Here is an 18,885-nt window from a genome sequence, read left to right as displayed (position 1 = left end):
TTATCGCATCGTCCTCATTTTGAAAATATCCCTAATTTTTGTGACCAGTAGTATCATATATATGAGTGTACCCCCTGCTGCCCTTGCTTGCTTTCTGACACTTTTGAGCAACTGTATGTAGGAAGAAGAAATGTCCTTTTTTATTTTTCTTTGCGCCTCTTGTGGGCCAGCGCTTCCTAGAGCAAATGTCCCGCTAAGAGAGCACCGAGCCCTTGGAGGCACTGGCCACAGCCCTGGTCCACAAGCCGCATCTTGTCGGCCCGGTATATGACGGTCAAGTTGTACTTTGAACAGTGACGTTTTCGACTCCGGAATTGTGGCCGAGCGCAGAGAGGGCAAGCCCGCGCCCGCCACGCGGGGCGGAGGAAGTCCCTCAGGCATCCCCCAGGGGGCGGTGGGGCGCCCCGCGTAGTGCAGTCGGCTAGGTCGCGCGGCCTCTCCAGGGCCCATCCAAGCAAGTCGGGGCCCACGCGGCCGGTGGCTCCAGCGTCTGGGCGCTCGGCCTGGGCGGCCCGCGTTCCGTGAGGTTCATTCTGCGGTCCTGGCTCTCCGGCCGCCACTTGGGTCTGCGGCACGGCGCCGGTTAAACCGAGAACGAACCCAGGTTTGACAGGAGGAACCGACAGGGCATTTTTTTTTTTTTTTACTTCTCACCCCATTTTCCCAAAGGTCTTTTGGTGGGCGACAAAACTGGGAAGAACTCGGGCTAGCCCAATCCTTCCACCATAGAGCTGGTTCCCGTCGGCACCAGTATCCCTTCGTCCTCTCGGCCGGCCTGGCAGGCTGGAGCCGCTCTGGCCAGAGCCGGCGTCTCGATGGTGCCGACCGGCGCGGGAGGGAGGGACGGACGGGGCCTCCGTCTGCGAAAGCCCAGGGTGGGCGGGGCTGAGCTGCGCTGCAGCAAGGGGCCACAGCCGGAGACAGGGGCCACTAGCTCCTGCAGTGTAGGAGGCCCAGGTTCCAGATGGGGAGGGTCTGCAGGTGCGGCAGGCGCGCGGGACCTGAGGGCGAGCGGGATGTGCTTGGCCCGCGGGCCGGCACCCCCGGGGTTCTGGGACCAGCGCGGAGCCCGGCAGCGCCCTCCAGCTTTGTCGCTCCTTCTTGGTCCTGCCAGCCCCCAGCCTTCACCTAGGCTTCGCGCTCCGGGTGTTTCCCTGGCTGGCGGGGGGAGGGAGCCGGGGGTCTAGCAGAGCTGCCCTTGGCCATCATTACCGCTGTGGAGCCCACACGCGCCCCGTCCTCGGAGGCGTGAGTGCGACGACTGTGCTTAGTCCCTTCCCTGCAGCCGCCGAGGCTTCCCACTGCATCAGTCCACATCCTAAAAAGTATTGTATCGCACCAACCTGACGAAAGGATGACTTTGGGAATTTGCTAAGATGTGAGACATCAAGTGGAAAGGCAGAATTGTATGTTTATTCGTAATGGTCATAGGAACTAGGCTATAAAAAGTTTCCGTCAAAGTGAGCAAGATTTGTTTCCTTTCTTTGCAGATTAGTTGTATTAGAATTGGCATCTGGTCTGGATATTGTAGCATTAAAGAAATTTGAGCGTCACAGCGACTACAGTTCAGGGAAGGGGACTTATTTGTAAAGCATAATAAGGGCCATTTTAAATTGTGCTTTTACCTCAGGTTTTGGTAAATGTTTGTGATTGGGGGTAGAAAAGAGGGGGAGAGTAGTAGAAGGTGACATTTACGTTGGAAATTTGTTAGCTCTCGTTTGTTTTGACAGATGTCTAAGATTACTGAGAAACAATACATAAGGTGTAATTAAAGCAACTGGCTAATTATATGTTTGTGGAATTAAGGAAAGGGAAGATTACTGTATACTGTAAAGACTCAATAGTTGATGGCATTTTACTGTAGTGGGGATGAGGTGTGGCAGAGTTTAGCCATTGCAGAAAGTGGCTCCTGCAGCTGTTGTGGCAGAGAAGTCACATCCAAGTAATATCTTTTTTTTTTTTTTTTTTGCATTTTTCTGAAGCTGTAAACAGGGAGAGACAGTCAGACAGACTCCCACATGTGCCCGACCGGGATCCACCCGGCACGCCCACCAGGGGGCGATACTCTGCCCACCAGGGGGCGATACTCTGCCCATCCTGGGCATCGCCATGTTGCGACCAGAGCCACTCTAGCGCCTGAGGCAGAGGCCACAGAGCCATCTCCGGTGCCCGGGCCATCTTTGCTCCAATGGAGCCTTGGCTGCGGGAGGGGAAGAGAGAGACAGAGAGGAAGGCGCGGTGGAGGGGTGGAGAAGCAAGTGGGCGCTTCTCCTGTGTGCCCTGGCCGGGAATCGAACCCGGGTCCTCCGCACGCTAGGCCGAGGCTCTACCGCTGAGCCAACCGGCCAGGGCCGAAGTAATATCTTTAGTTCATAGGTTGAGGGCTGCTTACCTGCTTATCCCTTTTATTAGTACAATGAAATATTTATTAAACACCTGAGCACATCAGATTGTATGCATGACAGGTTTAAAAGAAAATTATAATTACTACTCTTAAGGAACCTGCCCCCCCCACAATGAGTATGTAAAATAAACAGAGGCATTATTACAATTTCAAAGGTTCTCAAGTTCATTCAGTTTGTAGGGGTAGGAGCAAGAATTGGAATGGGAAGAAAAAAGTAAGAATAAAAACGGGTCACTTAGGTGTCCTAGCTGGAAACAAATAAGAGGAAGTACATTTATTGAATTTCTCTAGTTCATACTGAGAATCCAAATATCTGCACCAATAGCTGGAGAGGAATAGATGTCAGAATTGCACGTTTCTGGGATCATGCATAGACCTTTTTAAAAATAGAAACTGTTTTTAGTTATCTATTGCTGCATAAGGAATTACCCCAAAAGTTAGGGACTTAAAATAGAACTTTCCTTCTGTCTCAGTCTGTCTCTTAATAGAGAAATTTAATACATTCACATTTATTGTGATATTTGTGTTTGATGTGTTTGGTCCTGATTGCTTTCTATGGTGGGGGTAAAGTTTTCCTCTCTGCTTTTTTTCCCTTTTCTGTCTTGCTGTATTGATCAAGTTTTCTTTATTCATCTCCCATCCCCCTAGATATTTAGAAGTACTGCTTCTCAATTCTTTTTTTCCCTAGACATTGCACATAGGTGTTACACTTCAAAGGCAAAAACTCTTAAAATTCATGATTGTCACATAGGTCCCATATGAATCCCACAGTAATGATCCTTTTATGCTGTGTGATCCTTTTATACCCCCACAATATATTTGGCATTTTAGTGTTGATGTTAATTACGTTCTCTTTCTTTTGCAGATGATCTTTTTTCCCCCCAGACTTGAATACTCTTAAAATGTTTTTCTTTATTTAAAAAAAAACATTTTTTTCAAAGAATATTCTTTGAAAATGTTCATATTCACTTGTGTCTTTTGAAGCATTCATTTTACTATGTACTGCTTCTGTTAACCTTTTAGATGGCCAATCAGGCTTTTCATCGCCGTTATCTCTTTCTTGTTTTCAGATTGCTTCTTTTACATGAAAGTCTGCTGTTGCTACTGACAATAAAGTATATTTTTCTCACTTTTTCATCTCTTCTGGAGTATAATTGACATGTAATAAAGTACATTGTTAAAATACATAATTGAATAGTTTTGACATGTGTGAGACTATCACCACAATATCCCGATAATGAACATATCTGGCCCCCAAGTTTCCTTAAGCTCCTTTTCAATCTTGCCTGCCCCTCTAGTTCCCAGGCAACCATTGGTCTGCTTTTTCTCACTTAGATTAGTTTGTATTTCCTAGAATATTATATAAATTGAATCATACTATATACTTTTTCTTTTTTTTTTTTTTTTGTATTTTTCCGAAGCTGGAAACGGGGAGAAACAGACTCCCGCATGAGCCCGACCGGGATCCACCTGGCACACCCACCAGGGGGCTACGCTCTGCCCACCAAGGGGCGATGCTCTGCCCTTCTGGGGCGTCGCTCTGTTCCAACCAGAGCCACTCTAGCGCCTGGGGCATAGACCAAGGAGCCATCCCCAGCGCCGGGGCCATCTTTGCTCCAATGGAGCCTCGCTGCGGGAGGGGAAGAGAGAGACAGAGAGGAAGGAGAGGGGGAGGGGTGGAGAAGCAGATGGGCGCTTCTCCTGTGTGCCCTGGCCGGGAATCGAACCCAGGACCCCTTGCACGCCAGGCCGACGCTCTACCACTGAGCCAACCGGCCAGGGCCATACTATATACTTTTAAAGACATATTTCTAAATGAAAATTACAAATATATAGAAAGGTAGAGGATAAGTATAATGAACTACAGTATCACCATTATTTAAACTAAACAATTATAACATTTCTCCATACTAAATTCATTTATTTTTTTAAAATCAATCTACTTTTTTACAGCATTTTTAGAAACGTTTGACCAGTTGTACAGACTGAACTGATTGTCACCTTGTCCAGCTGACCCTTGAAAACATGAGATTAGGGGTGCTGACCCCCTGTGCAATGTAGAATCCATGTATAACTTTTGACTCCCCGAAAACATATCTAACTACTCATAGCCTACTGTTGGCCAGAAGCCTTAGCAATGACATGAACAGTTAGTTGACTAATATATAGTTTGTACATTATATGCATTATATACTGTATCCTTAAAATAAGCTAGAGAAAAAATGTTACTAAGAAAATCATAAGGAAGAGAAAGTACATTTACAATACTCAACTGAAAAAAAAAACCCACGTATAAGTGGACCTGCACAGTTCAAATCTGTGCTCATGGGTCAACTGTGTTCCTTCTCCCTCTGCACCTTTCTTCCTGTTAACGTTTTCCTGAGCATGGTAACTTTGTTACAATTAACGAACCCATACTGATTCATTAGCACTGACTAAAGTCCACAGTTTAAGATTCATTTCTTAGCATCGGCCTACCGTGTGGAGGACCCGGGTTCGATTCCCGGCCAGGGCACACAGGAGAAGCGCCCATTTGCTTCTCCACCCCTCCGCCGCGCTTTCCTCTCTGTCTCTCTCGTCCCCTCCCGCAGCCAAGGCTCCATTGGAGCAAAGATGGCCCGGGCGCTGGGGATGGCTCTGTGGCCTCTGCCCCAGGCGCTGGAGTGGCTCTGGTCGCAACATGGCGCCGCCCAGGATGGGCAGAGCATCGCCCCCTGGTGGGCAGAGCTTCGCCCCTGGTGGGCGTGCCGGGTGGATCCCGGTCGGGCGCATGCGGGAGTCTGTCTGACTGTCTCTCCCTGTTTCCAGCTTCAGAAAAATGAAAAGAAAAAAAAAAAAAAAAAAGATTCATTTCTTGTGTTGTACAATTCTATGGGTTTTGACTATATACTCTTTATTATTATTATTATTATTATTATTATTATTATTGGATGGGCTTTTTTTTAACTTAGAATGAATTTGAGGTTCATCCATCTTTTTGTGTGTGTCACTTTTTTTCTTATTTCTCTCTATTCCACATTTTGTTTATTCAGTCTGATTGTTTCCAGTTTGGAGCTAATGTAGATAAAACTGCTATGAACATTCATGTACAGTCTTTGTGCCTATGTGTGCTTTCATCTCTCTTAGGTAAATACCTAGGAGTGGAATGCTGAATTGTATGGTAGGAGTATGATTAAACTTCTGAGAAACTAGAAAGTGGTTGTATCATTTCACATCTCCACCAGCAGGGAATGAAAGTTCTGATTGCTCCACACCTTGCTAACATTTGGTATGGTCAGTCTCATTTTAGCTATTCTAATAGAAATTTTGGTATTTTGTTGTGGTTTTAATTTGAATTTCCCTAAAAATTAATGATAGACATTGAGCATATTTCATATGCTTATTGGCCACTTGTGTATCATCTTTGTGAAGTACCTTTTCATATCCTTTGCCATTTTTGTGTTGGTTTCTTTGTTTTTTTGTTTTGTTTTGTTTTTGTTGTTGTTTTTTAATTTATTTATTAAATTTAATGCAGTGACCTTGATAAATCAGGGTACATATGTTGAGAGAAAACATCTCTAGATTATTTTGACATTTGATTGTGCTGTATACCCCTCCCCCAAAGTTAAATTGTCTTCTGTCACCTTCTATCTGGTTTTCTTTGTGCCCCTCCCCTCCCCCAACCCCTCTCTCCTTCTTCACCCCATCCCCCCTCCCCCCAACCCCACCCCCACCTCTGTTGCCATCACATTCTTGTTCATGTCTCTGAGTCTCATTTTTATGTCCCTTCTATGTATGGATTCATGTAGTTCTTAGTTTTTTTTCTGATTTACTTATTTCACTCCGTATAATGTTATCAAGGTCCATCCATGTTATTGTAAAGGATCCGATGTCATCATTTCTTATGGCTAAGTAGTACTCCATAGTGTATATGTACCAAAGCTTTTTAATCCACTCGTCCTCTGACGGACACTTGGGCTGTTTCCAGATCTTCACTATTGTGAACAATGCTGCCACAAACATGGGGGTGCATTTCTCCTTTTCGAGCCATTCTATGGTGTCCTTGGGGTATATTCCTAAAAGTGGGATAGCTGGGTCAAAAGGCAGTTCGATTTTCAGATTTTTGAGGAATCTCCATACTGTTTTCCACAGAGGCTGCACCAGTCTGCATTCCCACCAGCAGTGCAGGAGGGTTCCCTTTTCTCCACATCCTCGCCAGCACTTATTCTGTGTTGTTTTGTTGTTGAGCGCCATTCTGACTGGTGTGAGGTGATATCTCATTGTGGTTTTAATTTGCATTTCTCTAATGATTAGTGATGTTGAGCATTTTTTCATATGCCTGTTGGCCATCTGTATGTCCTCTTTGGATATTCATCTCTTTTGCCCATTTTTGGATTGGATTGTCTTTCTGGTGTTGAGATTTACGAGTTCTTTATAAATTTTGGTTATTAACCCCTTATCAGACGTATTGTCAAATATGTTCTCCCATTGTGTAGTTTGTCTTTTTATTCTTTTCTTATTGTCTTTAGCTGTGCAAAAGCTTTTTAGTTTGATATAGTCCCATTTGTTTATCCTGTCTTTTATTTCACTTCCCCATGGAGATAAATCATCAAATATATTGCTCCGAGAGATGTCGGAGAGCTTACTGCCTATGTTTTCTTCTAAGATGCTTATGGTTTCACGGCCTACATTTAAGTCTTTTATCCATTTTGAGTTTATTTTTGTGAGTGGTGTAAGCTGGTGATCTAGTTTCATTTTTTTGCAGGTAGCTGTCCAATTTTCCCAACACCATTTGTTAAAGAGGCTGTCTTTACTCCATTGTATTTCCTTGCCTCCTTTGTCAAATATCAGTTGTCCATAGAACTGTGGGTTTATTTCTGGGTTCTCTGTTCTGTTCCATTGATCTATATGCCTGTTCTTATGCCAGTACCAGGCTGTTTTGAGTACAATGGCCTTGTAGTATAACTTGATATCAGGAAGTGTGATACCTCCCATTTTATTATTCTTTTTTAAGATTGCTGAGGCTATTCGTGTTCTCTTTTGGTTCCGTATAAATTTTTGGAATATGTGTTCTATATCTTTGAAGTATGTCATTGGTATTTTAATTGGTATTGCATTGAATTTATAGATTGCTTTGGGTAATATAGACATTTTAATGATGTTTATTCTTCCTAACCATGAGCACGGTATATGCTTCCACTTGTTTGTATCTTCCTTGATTTCTTATATCAATGCTTTGTAATTTTCTGAGTACAAGTCTTTAGTCTCCTTGGTTAAGTTTATTCCTAGGTACTTTATTTTTTTGGTTGTAATTGTGAAGGGGATTGTTTCCTTAATTTCTCTTTCTGACTGTTCATTGTTGGTGTATAAAAATGCCTCTGATTTCTGAGTATTGATTTTATATCCTGCCACTTTGCTGAATTCATTTATCAGGTCCAGTAGCTTTTTGACTGAGACTTTAGGGTTTTCTATATACAATATCATATCATCTGCGAATAATGATAGTTTTACTTCTTCTTTTCCCACTTGAATTCCTTTTATTTCTTCTTCTTGTCTGATAGCTGTGGCTAGGACTTCCAGGACCATGTTAAATAAGAGTGGTGAAAGGGGGCACCCCTGCCTTGTTCCTGATCTTAAGGGTATTGCTTTTAATTTTTGCCCATTGAGTATGATGTTGGCTGTGGGTTTCTCATAGATGGCTTTTATCATGTTGAGGTATGTTCCCTGTATTCCCACTTTGCTGAGAGTTTTGATCATAAATGGGTGCTGGATTTTATCAAATGCTTTTTCTGCATCTATTGAAATTATCATATGGTTTTTCTCCTTCTTTTTGTTTATGTGATGAATCACATTGATTGATTTACGAATATTGTACCATCCTTGCCTCCCCAGAATAAATCCCACTTGATCATGGTGTATGATTTTTTCCATATATTGTTGGATCCGGTTTGCTAATATTTTGTTGAAGGTTTTAGCATCTATATTCATCAGATATTGGCCTATAATTTTCTTTCTTTGTGTTGTCTTTGCCTGGTTTTGGAATCAGAATTATGCTCGCCTCATAAAAGGAGCTTGGAAGTCTTCCTTCCTTTTGAATTTTTTGAAATAGCTTGAGAAGGATAGGAGTTAGTTCTTCTTTGAATATTTGGTAGAATTCTGTTGTGAAGCCTTCGGGCCCTGGACTTTTCTTTGTTGGGAGTTTTTTGATAACTGTTTCGATCTCCTTTGTTGTAATCGGTCTGTTTAGGTTTTCTGATTCTTCCAGATTGATTTTTGGAAGATTATATGTTTCAAGGAATTTTTCCATTTCATCTAGGTTGTCTAGTTTTTTGGCATACAGTTCTTCATAGTATTTTCTTATAATATTTTGTATTTCTGTTATGTCAGTTGTTATTTCTCCTCTTTCATTTCTAATTTTATTTATTTGAGTCCTCTCTCTCTTTTTCTTGGTGAGTCTAGTTAAAGGTTCATCAATCTTGTTTACCTTTTCAAAGAACCAGCTCCTAGTTTCATTGATCTTCTGTATTGTTTCTTTAGCCTCTATGTCATTTATTTCTGCTCTGATCTTTATTATTTCCTTCCTTCTACTACATTTGGGCTTTACTTGCTGTTCTTTTTCTAATTCTTTTAGATGTAGGGTTAAGTTGTTTATTTGAGCTTTTTCTAGCTTCTGAAAGTGTGCCTGTAGTGCTATGAACTTCCCTCTTAGCACTGCTTTCACTGTGTCCCATAAATTTTGAGTTGTTGTATGCTCATTGTCATTCGTTTCTAGGAATTTTTTTATTTCTTCTGTGATCTCATTCTTAATCCATTCATTATTTAACAATCTGCTATTTAGTTTCCATGCGTTTGAGAATTTTTGAGCTTTTCTGTTGTGATTCATTTCTAGTTTCATGCCGTTGTGATCGGAGAAAGTGCTTGATATGATCTCAGTCTTCTTAAATTTGTTGAGACCACTTTTGTGCCCTAACATGTGGTCTATCCTAGAGAATGTACCATGAGCACTTGAAAAGAATGTATATTCTGCTGCTTTAGGGTGAAAGGTTCTAAAGATATCTATTAAATCGAGTTGATCTAGTGTTTCCAATAAGTCTACTGTTTCTTTGTTAATTTTCTTTCTTGAGGATCTATCTAGTGATGTTAGTGGGGTATTGAAATCCCCTACTATTATAGTATTGCTGTTGATCTCGCTCTTTAAATCCATCAAAGTCTGCTTTATATATTTAGGTGCTCCTATATTAGGTGCATAGATATTTATAATAGTTATATCTTCCTGTTGGATTACTCCCTTTATCATTATGTAGTGGCGTTCTTTATCTCTTACTATATCCTTTGTTTTAAAGTCCAATTTGTCTGATATAAGTATTGCTACCCCAGCTTTTTTTTCATTTCCATTTGCATGAAACGTTTTTTTTCCATCCTTTTACCTTCAATCTATGTGTGTCTTTTGTTCTAAGGTAGACAACATATGTATGGGTCCTGTTTTCTTATCCACGCAGCTACCCTAGGATCATTTAATCCATTTACATTTAAGGTTATTATTGATATGTAGTTGTTTATTGCCATTTTCTTCTTTAAAGGTGTATTCCTTTTTTTTTTTTTTTTTTTTTTTTTTGCTGTATTCTTTTCCCACTTTGATCTGTTTACACCAGGCCCTTAATATTTCCTGCAGCATTGGTTTGGTTGTAATGAATTCCTTGAGTTGTTTTTTGTCTGGGAAGCTTTTTATTTCTCCTTCGATTTTAAACGATAGCCTTGCTGGATAAAGTAGTCTTGGTTGTAGGTTCTTGTTCTGCATTACTTTGAATATTTCTTGCCATTCCCTTCTGGCCTCAAGTGTTTCTGTTGAGAAGTCAGATGTCATCCTTATGGGGGCTCCTTTGTAGGTGATAACTTTTTTTTCTCTTGCAGCTTTTAATATTTTCTCTTTATCGCTTAGCTTTGGTATTTTAATTATGATGTGTCTTGGTGTAGGTTTCTTTGGGTTTCTCTTTAATGGAGTCCTCTGTGCTTCTTGGATTTGTGAGAGTTTCTCTTGCATTAATTTAGGGAAGTTTTCAGCTATGATATGATTGAACAAAGTCTCTATCCCTTGTTATTTTTCTTCTTCTTCAGGAACCCCTATGATGCGGATGTTATTTCTCTTCATGTTGTCACAGAGCTCTCTAAGAGTTTCCTCTGACTTTTTGAGTCTTTTTTCTCTTTTCTTCTCTGCTTTCATGCCTTCATTCCAGTTGTCCTCTAACTCGCTGATTCGATCCTCTGCTCTATCTATCCTGTTTTTAATTCCTTCCATTGTGGTCTTTATTTCTGATATTGTATTTGTTGTCTCCAACTGATTCTTTTTTTATACTTGCTATTTCTTTATTTAGGTTTTCAAACTGCCCCTCCATTGTTGTTCTAAGATCCCTAAGCATCCTTACAATCATTATTTTGAACTCCGCATCTGGAAGTTTGATTATTTCCATATCATTCAGTTCATCTCTCAAAGGTGTCTCTTGTGGTTTCATTTGGATTGCACTCCTTTGTCTTCTCATCCTCTTTTTTTTGTTTGTTTTATTTGTAGAGTTGGTTGAGTCTAGGCTTGGTATTGTCTGCCTCCAGTTTTCAGTTGTGTTATTTCTCTCTTTGTTTTTGTTATTGTGTTTTGAGATTTTTTTTCTTAAATTCTGGATACAAATCCTTCATCTAATATAAGATATGTAAATATTTTTTCCCAGTCTGTGGATTGTCTTTTCATTCACTTAACATTGTTTTTCAAAGAGCAGAAGTTCTTAATTTTGATATTCAATTTATTAGTTTGGGTTTTTTTAAACATATCAAGCTTTTCATGTTGCATCTAAGAATTCTTTGCATAACCCAAGGACACAAAAATATTCTTTGTTTTCTTTCAGAAGTTTTATGTTTTATCATCCATTTTGAGTTCATTTTTGTAAATAGAGTAAGGAATGGATTGCAGTTCATTACTATTGCATATGGATGTGCAGTTGTTCTAGCACCGTTGTTGAATATCTTTTATCTATTGACTTGTCTTTGTGTGTTTGTCAAAAACGACGTGTATATGTGGATCTATTTCTGATCCCAATTTCTATTCCAGTGATTTTCAACCTTTTTTCATCTCATGTCACACATAAACTGATTACTAAAATTCTGTGGTACACCAGAAAATATATATTTTGCTGATCTGACAAAAAAATAGGTATAGTTTTGAATGATTCATTCATTCACCCCAGATGGCTATTGTTGTGTTGGCTGTTGTCATTTTTTTATTTGACAGTCTAAGGGAAAAGAGGTCAGTGCCCCTGACTATATAGTCAGGTACTGCATGTTTCAGAATACTCACATCACATTCGTGCACCTGCCAGCACACAGATTGAAAATCACTGCTCTATTCTGTTCTGTTGATTTATCTTTATACCAACACCACATAAGACTTGAAATCAAATGGTGTAGTCCTTCAACTTAATTTCTCTTTTTCAAAGTTTTCCTATTCTAAGTCTTTTGCATTTCCCTATAAATTTTAGAAAAATGAGCTATGTATAGTTTTATTACAAAATGGAAGTTGAGTCATTCATAATACATCATTTCGTTATTCTTTAACCTCAGAATCAAAACAGTATAAAACAAAAATTTCAGGTATCAATGTGGGTAACTTGAACTGGACAAGTGATTTCACTATTCTATGACTGTTAAGCACTCACTCAGCACAGAATTCTGATATCCATTATATATCAGTGAAGTTCTTTGGTTAGAGTAAACAGAAAGGAAAAAGGGGTTGACTGGAGAACTGCTGGGGCAGCTCACAGACGTGACAGCGCACTGCAGGGGTGAAGGGCAGCTCGGAGAACCTCAGACTTGGGCCCGAGGTCTTGATGTCTTTAGAATTCTTTGTTTCCTAGGCTATTTTGTGTAGCGGGGCCCATGTTCTGCAAGAAGAAAACGAACTTTCCTCACCAGTTCCACTTAGGAAAATTCTGGAAAGGAGTGTGATTGGCCCAGCCTGGCCCACCTTCATCACTAGTTTACTCACTACTGGCAAATAATTACTAGTTAGACATTACTAATTCATCACTACTACTAATAAGACAGGGACTCTTACTTGGCCTGCCCTGGAGTTTGGATATTGTGATGAGCAGTTTTCCCTGTTCTGAGAAGAGGTACAGAAAGTGGTGCCTGGGTCCTGAGACACTGGATGCCCACTGCCATGTAGGAAACATCACTGAGAGATCGATGGCCTCAAAGTAATTGGTTACAGTCAGCGGGCTTTCTTACATTTCCCTTGATACACATTTCCATCGAACCTATCTCCTACAAAGCTACCCTCTTTGGGCCACATGTATATTATATATACTATTTTTTTTTAATACTCGAAAGTTGTTTGGAAGGACCTTTAGTGCTCTCAACACAAGAAAAGGTCACTGTGAAGTGATAGATGTGTTAACTCACCTTATTGTGGTCATCACTCCACAGTATGTATGCATATCAAATTGACACGCTGTACACCTTAAACTTACACAGAGTACTTACTCTATTGATTATGTCTCAATAAAGCTTGGAACAATAAAATTACAACCGTTTAAAAAAAGAAACACCAGATTTTACAATTGGTTTCATATCTGAAATTTCTGCTGATATGTGTCGTTGAGACATTAAATGGCAGCGTGATCTTCGTTCATCGTTTTCTCTGCTTCCTCTCTTAGGGTGTCTGGGGATGTTGACAAGGGTAAGCTGCCCATTTCCTGATGGTGCCGCGCACATGGTGACCCGCTGTGCGTGATGGCCTCTGAGGCCGAGAAGGCCCAGGCTTTGCTCCAGTCCTGCAGTACCGCCTCCCTTCTCGCCAGCCTTGGCCTGGGGCTTTTCTGCCTGGTGGCTGACAGGGTCCTCCTGCAGCTCCCCATGATTCAGCAGCATGCCTGGTTGCGCGCCCTCTCCGACAACGCGGTACACAGCGTGATCGGCATGTGGTCCTGGGCCATAGTCATGGGTGTCAAGAAGAAGACTGACCTGAGAGAAGTCATCTTAGCTGGATTTTTAGCCTCTGTTATTGATGTAGACCACTTTCTTCTAGCTAGATCCCTGTCTTTACAGGTAAGAAACGTCTCTGTGTAAGGTTTGGGGTCTTTAATTGTGTCAGCACCATTACATTGAACTTCACAGCATCGTTTTGGTTAGAGCTGGAGATTAGCCATAGTCTACATAATAAGAAAGCCCAGCCTGAGTAGGCAGTGGTGCAGTGGGTAGAGTGTCGGACTAGGACACGGAAGACCCAGGTTCGAAACCCTGAGGTTGCCAGCTTAAGTGTGGGCTCATCCAGCTTGAGCACCGGCTCACCAGCTTGAGTGTGGGGTCATAGACATGAGACCATGGTCGCTGGCTTGAGCCCAACAGTTGCTGGCTTGAAGTCTAAGGTCCCTGGCTTGAGCAAGGGGTCACTTGCTCTGCTGTAGCCCCTGGATCAAGGCATATATGAGAAAACAATCAATGAACAACTAAGGTGCTGCAACAAAGAATTGATCTTTCTCATCTCTCTCCCTTCCTGTCTGTCTGTCCTCTCTGTCTCTGTCTCTCTCGCTAAAAAAGAAAAAGAAAGCCCAATCATCCAACTTTTTTGAGTACAGCAGATTATAACACACACGGGCAGCGGGGTCACTCTCAGGACTGCCCTGTGCTTTCTGTCAGGGGTCTTTCTTCAGGGCTATACTTCCATTTCCTCCAGAGTCTTCGTGTTTTATGGTTACCATATAGCCCCTGCGTGACCTGTAACAGTTGAATGGCTTCAAGATGATCCCAGTCCTGGGGAATGACTTGAACAGATTCATACCCAGGTGTCTCTTAGAGTGAAAGATGTTCATTTCAGTGGGCTGAGTAGGACACAGTCCCTGCTAGAGAAACTGAGGAATTTCATTGAGGCATCAGGGATTTAATTATACAATGACTGTTAGCCTTGCAAATGAACTAAACTTCAAATGGCAGTACAGATAATATTTTCCAAGTGTCAGCAGAGTTGCCTACCTTTTACAAGTTTATGATGTGCAAACACTTCAAGGAAAGAAATATAATCTCGTAGAACGAGGACTTTGCTTCGTCCCTCGCTGGCCTAGTACAGTGCCTGGCTCACCAAGTCACATGTTCAGCAGATGTCTGTTGAATGAATGAGAAATGATTGCTTCTTCTTCCTATTGTGTGCCAAGTAGTGTAGCAGGTGTTTGCCAAAGGATGTCTTACTTGTGTCGACACTTACCCAGTGTGGAATCAGTAGTTTCTGATTAAAGACATATTTTAACTTTTTGCTGTAAGTGGAGGCAGTACAGGATTGCAATCAGAAGACCTGAGTTTGAATCCTAGTGTGTACTGCTAGCTTTTCTTCTCTCAGTCTCAGTTTCCTCATCTGTAAAATGTGGATGGTAATGTTAATTGCCTGAGAGGGCTGTTGTGAGGGTGAAATGAGCATGTTAAATAACACACCTTAACAAATAGTTAACAATAAATGTTAGATGGGGATAAGCTGTGTAGCAGGATGAAAAGTGTGGTTCCTAAATGTATCAGCTAGACTTACCTATTTTATTGTAAATTTTAAAGCTGTTGGGGCTATAGGAGCTGCAGTGTTAAGAGTAGAAGCTGCAGTGTCAGGCAGACCCAGTATGAGTCCTGGCTCTGCCACTATTGTACAACCTGGGGAAGTCACTTAGCCTCTCTAAGTCTCGGTTTCCTCTTTGCAAAACAACCCCTGACTCATGGGTTTGTTATAAGAATTAAATGAGCTTGACCAAGCGGTGGCACAGTGGATATAGCATCGTCCTGGGACACTGAGGACCCAGGTTCTAAACCCTAAGGTTGCTGGCTTGAGCAAGGGGTTGCCAGCTTGAGCATGGGATCATCGACATGATTCCTAAGGTTGCTGGCTTGAGCAAGGGGTCACTGGCTTGGCTTGAGCTCCCTGATCAAGGCTTGTATGAGAAAATAATCCATGAACAACTAAAGTGAAGCAACTACAAGTTGATGCTTCTCATTTGTCTCCCCTCTCTCTTTCTTTCCCACTTCCTATCTCTCTGTGTCTGGATGTTGCTCTATAAAGACCTTTAATAAAATCTTTTTAAAATTAAAAAAAGAAGAAGCATCTATAAACTTTTGTTTGCCAAGAAAGGAAATGATACAAGTATTGCTGCTCTCCCCCCCCCCTCAGGCTGCTTTGACTCTTCCACGAAGACCATTCCTTCACTGTTCTACTGTGATACCCGTAGTGGTTCTGACCCTGAAGGCTGCTATGCATCTCTTCAAGCTCAAAGACTCCTGGTGCTTTCTTCCCTGGATGGTGTTTATATCCTGGACCTCACACCACATCCGAGATGGCATCCGTCACGGCTTGTGGATGTGCCCATTTGGAAAAACTTCTCCCTTGCCATTCTGGCTCTATGTAACAATCACATCATCTTTACCTCACGCCTGTTCATTGCTTATGTACTTAACTGGGACCGGACAAGTAATGTCTTCAAAACATGGGATTCGTATCGATGTCTGAGTAACCAGGTGGCAGCCTTAGAGAGGCAAACGTTTTGGACAATTATAATTAAGGGTAGCCAACATTAAAGTGAATTTTAGAAAACGTATTAGGTACTTATATTAATATTGTAATTCCTGAGTCTTCTAGCTCAGGAGGCATGTATCAATTTTTAAAAATGATATATTTGTTGTAATTCTGCTTCTCTCTATATAACAAACACTCTAGTGCAGTATTAAAGTACCATTTATGCCATGATATATTTTTATTGTTTCTCCAGTTTATCTGGCTTTAATAGCTCTATTAGATTAATATCCATTTAAGTTTTTTGGAAGTATAGTTTTAAGGTAGTCCATTTCCTAATGAAAAACAGTTCAAATTTTAGGGTGACTAGTTTGTGGAAAGTTAGCGTTATATTCAGATCCTTGTTTTCCTGAGATATTGAAATAAACGGCCAAAGTAAATGCAATCACAAATGAGATATATAATGAACGCTAACATTTCTTTCCTGTCATAGAGGTTGATCTGGACTGAAGTTTCATATGCCAAGTGCTTTAGTGGGTGGTGGTTACTGAGAGAGTCGGCTTCTGGGCACTTGTGAGAAATTATCACAATATTCATAAAAGACAGTAACTGATATTAGATCTAAGTTATTGTTTCAGAAACCACTTGAAGAAAGTATTGTAATATGTTAGCCATGTAACATCTTCCTGAAATATTATTTTTTTCAGGATCTTTGCCCAAAAATTCCCATGGATTAGGGTTTTAACTGTTTTTGAAAAACATAAATGAATTTAACAAAATATTTGTCAAAACTTAACATGCTCAAAATACTGATATTTGGCTCATCACCATAGAACTTGAATTCACACACACAAAAGGACTTAGCAGCATGTATTATCATTTTGAATGTGAGCTTTTGAATGTTTCGTTAAAATTGGTTTAGTTGTTGTCAATTTGTTTATATACACTTCTAAAATATTATACTAGTTATATCATTAAAAAAAAAAACCTGCCTGGTACTGAGAGACAAAACACTTTTTTCAAAATGAAGTTGTTTTAGAAAATTTTCCTTTTTCTTTTTTTTCTCTTAGTTTGATCTTCTATTAAAAAATGATTAGCTTTGCCTGACCAGGTGGTGGCACAGTGGATAGAGAGTCGGACTGGGATGTGGAAAGACCTAGGTTAGAGACCCCGAGGTTGCCAGCTTGAGCACGGGCTCATCTGGTTTGAGCAAAAAGCTCACCAGCATGGACCCAAGGTTGCTGGCTCGAGCAAGGGGTTACTCGGTCTGCTGTAGCCCCACGGTCAAGGCACATATGAGAAAGCAATCAATGAACAACTAAGGTGTTGCAAAGAAAAACTGTTGATGCTTCTCATCTCTTTCTGTTACTGTCTGTCTGTCCCTATCTATCCCTCTCTCTCTGTCCCTGTAAAAATAAATAAATAATACAAATAAAAATTAAAAAATGATTAGCATTTATTAGAGAAGGAATTTAGTTGCTGTAAATGTTACCTTTGCCCTGTTTAATATTACTCTGATATAAAAGCCAGTGCCCCAAAGACACCTGCTTTTGTTTTGTAGCATATATGCCATCTGCTGTAGTTGTCTTTTCTTACACATTTGTGGTTTTTAAGGCTACTCATTGTGTGCCTTACTCTCGGAGAGCTGGTACAATGCCTTACTTATCCCAAGCAGGTTTTTCTTATGAAATTAAACAGTTCCATAAACTGTTATCAAGGCTCAAGGTCTTTAGTTTCTTTTTGTTGTTAACCAGTTGGTTGCAATCTATTAGATCTTTCAGTCCATTACTGTCATTTGAGAGCAATTATTTTGTCAGTTTGGTTTGTTTAATATTAAATATTAGCCTGACCTGTGGTGGCACAATGGGTAGAGCATTGACTTGGAACATTGAGGTTGCAGGTTCAAAACCCCGGGCTTGCCAAGGTCGAGGCCTATAAAAGAAGCAACAACTATGAGCAGATATCAGAATTACCTGGAAGTCTTAAAAAAAAAAGGTTGCTCAAGACCCATCCCCAGAGTTTCGACATAGCAGAATTTGTGTTTGCAGCAAGTTGCCAGTTGCTGTCGATGGTGCTGTTCAGGAATCACACTTCAGGAACCACTACTCCAGACCCATCCAGCTTCTTCATTCCCCTCTCCTCCCCTTCTTTCCCTCTTCACTGAGCCAGCTCTTTGCCTTTCTGTGGCTTAAACTCGGGTAAGTCTTTTACAGCTTAATCTTGGATGAAAGAGGCATCACCAAATTGGCTGCAGAAAATATAGCCCTCCAGAGGTCCAGAGCTACTCCCAAGAGGCAGCTGAGTAAGTGAGACCTTCCTCAGCACAAGGGGGCAGGAGACTGGTCCCCTGCGATAGGCAGGAGAATGGCCTCCAGGAAGTGAAGTCGCAGGTCCATTGATCTGTTGCAGGAAATGCAGAGCTGGGATGGAAATCCCCCAGCACAAACAAGGCGATGGAGGGAGAAATGACAGGCCTCCTGGAGCCGGGGACCCTCATTAGTAATACCTGCCCTGGGAGCCAGTGTGCTCTGACAAAGAGAATGCTGCCTGTCGCTCATGTTTCAGGCTCCTGGCCGGCGGGCTCTCCCCCTGACTCAGGCCCAACCAGCTGTGCCCCCAGCTGGAGGACACCTGAGTCCGTTCTCAGTGGTGACAAACCCGGGCTCTCAGGATGAAAGAGATCCTCTCCTCTTGGGATTTTTCTGCTTACGACCAATGACACAAGGGACAGCAAGTTCACAAGAGCCATGATTCACAGAACTACTTTGAACTACACTGGGTTGAAAGTTGAAAGCAGTTGCGTTTCTTTTCCTGCTGCAGTGCGTGTTGCTTTGTGCTGTCTCCTAGATGTCATTACACACAGTCGGGAGGGGCAGACACGTGAGTCCATGGGAATTTTCTAGTGGGCAAGCGCACCCAGCAAAATATGTCTGTCATGTGATGTGACCCCGATGTGCTGACTGTGGACTGTATGCTG

The 18,885-nt window shown here is 41.5% G+C and overlaps 1 protein-coding gene across 3 annotated transcripts; it reads left to right on the top strand.

Moving 5' to 3' along the window:
- Positions 1 to 333: 333 nt before the first annotated feature.
- TMEM267 (transmembrane protein 267) lies at positions 334 to 17,070 on the top strand. Of its 3 annotated transcripts, none has more exons than XM_066240614.1 (3): positions 334 to 604; positions 13,084 to 13,474; positions 15,570 to 17,070. In XM_066240614.1, exons 2-3 carry the CDS (start codon positions 13,160 to 13,162, stop codon positions 15,903 to 15,905), a joined length of 651 nt encoding a protein of 216 aa, XP_066096711.1. In that variant the 5' UTR covers positions 334 to 604; positions 13,084 to 13,159; the 3' UTR covers positions 15,906 to 17,070. The 3 variants fall into 3 exon arrangements, with proteins under 3 accessions (XP_066096711.1, XP_066096712.1, XP_066096713.1); XM_066240615.1 differs by lacking the exon at positions 334 to 604 and adding an exon at positions 871 to 981; XM_066240616.1 differs by lacking the exon at positions 334 to 604 and adding an exon at positions 996 to 1,378.
- Positions 17,071 to 18,885: the final 1,815 nt, after the last annotated feature.

The sequence above is a fragment of the Saccopteryx bilineata genome, chromosome 1 (assembly GCF_036850765.1).
Source record: "Saccopteryx bilineata isolate mSacBil1 chromosome 1, mSacBil1_pri_phased_curated, whole genome shotgun sequence".
NCBI lineage: Eukaryota > Metazoa > Chordata > Mammalia > Chiroptera > Emballonuridae > Saccopteryx > Saccopteryx bilineata.
The sequence above is the reverse complement of the archived record's forward strand: the minus strand, read 5'-3'. Positions and strand labels throughout refer to the sequence as shown.